This window comes from Vicia villosa, linkage group LG6, assembly GCF_029867415.1.
Source record: "Vicia villosa cultivar HV-30 ecotype Madison, WI linkage group LG6, Vvil1.0, whole genome shotgun sequence".
Classification (NCBI taxonomy): Eukaryota; Viridiplantae; Streptophyta; class Magnoliopsida; order Fabales; family Fabaceae; genus Vicia; species Vicia villosa.
Window position 1 is genome coordinate 75,082,097 of NC_081185.1, and position 6,519 is coordinate 75,088,615.

Consider the following 6,519-nt stretch of genomic DNA (forward strand, 5'->3'; position numbering starts at 1 on the left):
AAATCAATTTTTCCATCCAACCTCTCCATTTAACCCCGAAACCCATTCTTCTAAAAAGATATCTTAAGAAGTTCCAACTTACATTATCATACGCCTTTTCAAAGTCCACCTTAAATAACAAACAATCTTTTTTTGTCTTCCTTGCGTAATCCACCACTTCATTCGCAACAAGCACTCCTTCAAGCATTTGTCTCCCCGGAACAAAGGCACTTTGACATGGAGAGACGATGGAGCCAATGATCTTCTTTAATCTTCCCGCCAATAATTTAGCCACCACTTTGTACATACACCCCACCAAACAAATAGGCCTATACTCGTTCAAAGAAAGAGGATTATGAGATTTAGGAATCAACGAGATAAATGAGGATGTTACCGCCTTTGAAAGAGAGCCCCCATTGTAGAAACTTTCAAAAAAACGAACAAAATCATCTTTAAGAAAACACCAACATTTCTTGATAAAGAGGAAAGAATATCCATCCGGACCCGGACTTTTAGAACCTCCACAATTCCAAATGGCCTCTTTTATCTCTCCTTCTAAAAACGGACTTTCAAGAGCTACTACCTCCGCTTCCCCCACCACGTTGAAAGGAATTCCTTCCAATAAAGGTCTATGATCATCCATTTCTTTAAATTTATTGTGAAAGTGATTCGCAACCTCATCTTTAACCTCTTCCACCGATTCAAGCAAACGCCCCGAAGCAAGAATAGGACCAATATGATTCACTCTCCGTCTATCTTTCATCATCTTATGAAAGAAACCACTATTAGCATCTCCCTCCTTTAACCATTTCAATCTCGACTTTTGAATTATCATATTCTCTTTAATCCTCAAATTCCTCCAAAAACTAAAATTTGCTTCCCTTCTCCTCTCCACCACCTCGTTAAACGAAATGTCGTCCACCTCTTCCAACTTTTCATCTCCGAGATTAATGTCCCTCACTCCTTCCTCTACTTCCAAGTCAAACCTCCCAAAAACCTCGCAATTCCACTTCTTTAAAATGGGTTTGAGAAGTTTCAACTTCTCCTTTAGAACATAGTCTCCCCTCCCCTCCACCTCAAGACTTTTCCACTCCTTCTCGACGAACGGAAAGAAAGAGTCCAAAGAAAACCATTCATTATTAAATTTAAATGGTTTCGGACCCCAATCAACATTGTCCACCACCAACCAAATAGGACAATGGTCCGAAATGTCTCTAGATCCAATGAATTGACCGACCACCCCCCATAACCCATTGTTTTACTTAAGCTAGATTTCAATAGGAGTGTAATTTTCTTTGATGGGGGAGTCTTAGTCCTCTTTGTATTTTGTCCCATGAGTTAATATATTGGTTTCTTGCTTTTAAAAAATAAAAAAAAAAACTACGACAGGTATCCTGATAGTAGTTATATAAGGGAACAGAGAAACTTTTTCTTCTCAAGACAACCCATGGAGCCAAGACTCAATTGACTGTAGATTTCTTTCATTTTCATACAAAAGTACATTCAACACCAGAGTCGTCTTACGTTTTTAAAGGTCTTGTGTTAGTCAGCTATGGTTCAACCGTGACAAAATAAACAAGGGCTCTCCTCTCTCAAGAGCCGTCCATAAACATCATTCACTACCACTAAGATTCAATCTTAATCATCATTCATCACCAAAAGTTAATCATCACACACACCAACTAACTCTCAAACAGCTTCAAACAATCAATCTCCTACATAATCTGATGTTAACAGAAACAATTCGCAGACAATGCATTACCAAGACGCTCCCGACTGCAACTCCCAAATGTATAGTTGACTAAAGCAAGGACTCTTTTATCCCAAGACAAAACACTCATGGATAGACATAGACATAGAATATAAGAATGAGTATCATCCATCCCTAGGTACAATCACTTGTTATGCTATTTATCACACATCCAAAGGCAAGCTCAATACTAGAAGTAAAACTAATACCAGTCTATTAAGAAGATCGAAATTTAAATGTGTTAAACCATGGTAGTTAGTTAACTTTCAAGTGTGGTCTGTGCATACTTGTTATTGTTTCATGTCTTGAAAAGAAAATAAAAATACACTGAAACTAAGGTAAAACTTGCTATCAAGGATAACATGTATGTTTGTCCATAATGGGCAAATCAACTCATTTGATCACGGTAAAAGTCCCCCTATTTTGAAAGAGATAATGTCAAGGCTTCATATATTTAAATATGAGAGAAATGTCAAGGCTTCATTCGGAATTTTGATTGAAGCCCCGTAAATCGTCCCTCTTACAAAAATAATTGGTTTTGTTCAGAACTCCCTGCCAAGTAATATGCTAAAATTGGTAGCAAACATCTTAGGAACATACCCTGCCAAAAACTAGATGAAATCAACTTTCACTGTGAAATTACAGCATGTCATCATCATCACCATCATCATTATGCCTCGTCTCTGAAATCAAAAGAAAAAAGAGAATTAAAAACCTAACAGAATCTTTCTGTTCTAAAAAGCCATTGAAGCAATAAATAAATCACCAAGAAATAACTTTTGTTTTTTAACACTAGTTGTTACCTAATTATTACAAGTTACAACAAACAAGAAGAGCCATATATTAGTGTATAACATATTGACTCCTGAAGAGGCATATATCAAGATTTGCCTCGTATGGATAATAGCGTAGATAAAATAGTCATTATGTCAAACAAAAATACTTTTACTTACGATACAGTCAGAAGAATAGTCAACCACATTACAGAGTTTTCAAAGCTAGCAAAAGGGTATAGAATTTGGCGACCCTGGAACTCTATATAAAATGTACTAACAGCCTAACCACTAGGCTGTAATAACGAGAATATTGTGAAAACAACTTAGAATCTAATATAGCATAGCTATGACACATTCAACATAAAAAATAATTTAGATATTAATACAATCAAATCTAAGCATGTAGAACATAAGAATATGCATAATTTAAACTAGTCTATAATTTCATTTTCTCTTTGAAATTATGTATTCCATTAAAGCAGAACATATCAAACACACAATACTAAGGTGCTTGAAGAGTTAAAAGTGTGACAGACTTATTTTTTATGCACAATAAACAAAAATGCCAAAAAATATTTAATCTAACATCATATGCTTCTCTATCCAAAAAAAAATACATTGTATGCTTCAGAATTTAATTCACATGACTCAGCTTCAATTTTCAACTGTGTCCAGTTCTATTGTTAAGGATGTTGAACTTGAAGTTTTCAAGAAAAAATCACCCATAGTTAAAGTAATCCCAAATGGATAGACTGCACTAGAGGCTTGAAGTAGTTTAGTCCTTTGTTAATCCTTTGTTTTTTGGGCTTTGCTTCATCCTTTAACCTGTGTCTGATGAACAGATGTCTCTTTGATAAAACACACTTCTTAATAACGTGAATGGGCTTTGCTACTTTTTAGGACTGATGACTATTACCAATTTCTCATGTTATATCCATATTCAGACCAGTTCTAACAATGAATTACTTTCAAGAGACAACTGAACATACTCAAGATTTGTTGAATTTGCTTGCCAAATGTGAAAATAATATCCAGACTCGTATTAAGATTGGACTTAACTAAAAAAATGTCGAACAAGAAACAATCATACACTTTTTTAGTAGCTCATTTGGAGTATTGAGTTCAAATATTTAAATCTATGTTTGTCTCTTCTAATAGGTTTCCACATCTCCAATAAAATCGATTTTAAGAAGTGATGTTAAAATAAATAAATAAAAGAGACTAACATGATATATGTGCAGTTATTATATAACATTATTATTAAAATATTAAAAGAAATGAGAAAAATAATGCCATAACTTACACAATGACTTGTTGAAACTTTTTGTAGAAGCCAAGTACTCCACACATTACCTTCAATATTCACCTAAAAAATTTAAAAAGAAAAAGAGAAGAAACACATGAGTGGTAGAGTTTACAAACGAAAAATAGACAATCTTTATCCACATCACATTTTCCCATTAAAATCATCTACTGTATTAATTTGGTCTACATAATTACAAATTATTGATGACTAGAACTCTTTTTGATAATGCCCTGACTAATGTCCAAATATCTTGGGAAGTCCTTACATATTACAGTGATCAAACTCGGTTAAGACACATATACATGCAATTAGAACTTAACATTAATAGCTAAAGCTTTATCATATAAGTCAAGGTCAAATAAACTAAATCTTCAAGAAGATCATTTAGATTTAAATCCTGTTAGATGTAACAAACAAAACATTAACACAATATCAAAAGATGGATAAATAAAGGGTTCCTTTGAGAGTAAAACTACTTTGTTTATCTCCTTCCTTGCTTCTGGGTAAGAGAATAAAGAAGGTACATGAAAAACACGAGAGACTAATTTACAACTGTCACCCTCCAACCCTATGGTTTTGCACCAAATAATAATATCTGTTTAGCACAGCACTAGTCATAAAATGGATCAATATGGATATGAATTAATAAACAACTAAGAAATAAAATAGATAAGAAAGTACTATATCATTTTAGGGTCACTTTTCCTCAACTAGTTTGCCAAGACAAAGTTCATGACGATCAAAGTTCTAGTTCAAACCACTAAATCTAGTAATTGCACGGTAGAAGCCAGCTAAACGACAGGAAAGGCGGAGTAATAGCTACTTACATGGGAAAACGATTAACTATAACTTTACACATTGAAGAGGCTCTCGGGAACGAGGATAAACATCTTCTGATTTTGGATTTGGATTTTCCAATGGTCTTGATATTCATGGTTTCTAAAACTCTTGCGTTCTTCAAAATATATCTTGCCAGCAAAACCTCACCCTGTAGGCCTAAGAAGCTGAAAAGGTGGCAAGTTTTAAGGTGTAATGAAAGGCATTGCGGAACAAACTCTAGATCCACCCAACTTTCTTTGTCATCTTTTCTAGTCCATGTTTCCCTCATGCCGCCGGCCTGATAATAATGCACATATAGTAAAATAAAACAAAACATAAAGCCATGCTATGAAAAGATAAATCAAAGATAAATCATATATGATCCTTATAACAAACCTCATCAACGCTAAGGTTTTGAAGCTTAGGGCAGTGTTTGAGAAATTCTACTAAGATACACCACTTATAATTGAGAGAGGTAAGGTTCAAATAGGTCAGATTATGAAAGGTAGGAATGGCATCAATTCTAACATGCTCCTAAAATGTAAAAAAGTGATAACAAACTATCAGAAATCATGGTAAAACACCCAACAGAAAACAAAATAGAGATTTTCTTTTTCATATAAAACTCAAACCTTAGCAATTTTAATAGAGAGTGACCGTACATTCTGAAGTGCTTGGAATGGAAAACGAAAATAAGAGAAATCAACATCTGCTACATCTGCTACAATCAAGTTACCTAAGCTAAAGTTTTTCCATTTGTTAGAGCTTATTAGAGAGTCCTCTTGGCAATTAGAAAACACATTAGATATGAATAACTTCTCAAGAATTGGACATCCATCTAAAAGCAACATAAAATCTACATCTTCAGGAAAAGTTATAAATTCTAAATTAAGGGTTTTGAGCAAGGGTAGTTCAACGGAAGAAAAACTATACTGAACCCAGAAAACAGTAAGATGGAGAACCACAAGAGTTCTGCAAGTGAAAATGCTAATAGGCAATAATGGCAAGCCACCGGGTGTGGCTACATCGAGAGTAAGGTGCTCGACACCGCGTTGTAAAACGTAATTGAGCCATTTGGTGAAACTAGGAATGAGAGGAAAACCGGTAGTGTTAATATAACCACATTTATATTTAACATGGAGGGAGAAACTTTTGATCGGAAGTGCGGGATCTCGGGAGATGAAAACGGAGTAGACGAAGTCGTTAAAGCGGAAATTGGTGGTTGCGTCTGTTATTCTGGTGGGGCGGAAGTCGAGAACGGGGACTGAAAGCCATATATTCTTCCACCTCTTTGAAAGAATGCTTGTAGCAGCGGATTGTTTGGTTTGGAGAAAAGAGAGAATGTGACAGATAATCGCTTCTGGTAAAGTGCTTATTCTATCCGCCATCGAAATTTGGCGAAGAAGAAGATTCTTGTGGTTGATTTTGAGACGAAGAAGATGCCGTGTTGTCAAAAACCCTATTCTGATGTTAAGTTTCTTCTATTAGGATCCGTTTGATTGGAGGTAAATGGAGGTGAGGGGAAGGAAAGGGAAGTGATTTTTAATAATTTATGTGTTTGGTTCAAATTTTAAGAAGGGGAGGGAGGTAGATGGAAAGGATCAAATTCTCTCCCGAGTTACTTTTTGATTCCCCCGATTTGGGAAATTCAGAGAGGAGGGGATGTGATTCATGTTAAATTATAATTATATTTATATATTTACGTTTGTTATAATTATAATTAAAAAAGTTATTTTATTTTTTATATTTTTATGTTACTTTTTAACTATTGCAATGTTTTTGTTAGATTTTATCGTATTCGATAATTTTTTTAAACTATATATTATAACTGTTAGGTTTTATAAAAAAAATTGATGTTATCAAGTTGAATACTTATAATAGTAAATATC

At 34.3% G+C, this 6,519-nt stretch overlaps 1 protein-coding gene across 1 annotated transcript; it reads right to left on the bottom strand.

Moving 5' to 3' along the window:
• Positions 1–871: 871 nt before the first annotated feature.
• LOC131609236 (F-box/FBD/LRR-repeat protein At5g53840-like) lies at positions 872–6,140 on the bottom strand. The gene is made up of 5 exons (XM_058880911.1): positions 5,263–6,140; positions 5,027–5,164; positions 4,639–4,928; positions 3,809–3,871; positions 872–2,412 (listed from the first exon to the last, which is right to left on the bottom strand). The coding sequence occupies exons 1-4, from the start codon at positions 6,016–6,018 to the stop codon at positions 3,868–3,870; spliced, it is 1,188 nt and encodes a 395-aa protein (XP_058736894.1). The 5' UTR covers positions 6,019–6,140; the 3' UTR covers positions 872–2,412; positions 3,809–3,867.
• Between the last annotated feature and the right edge of the window lie 379 nt (positions 6,141–6,519).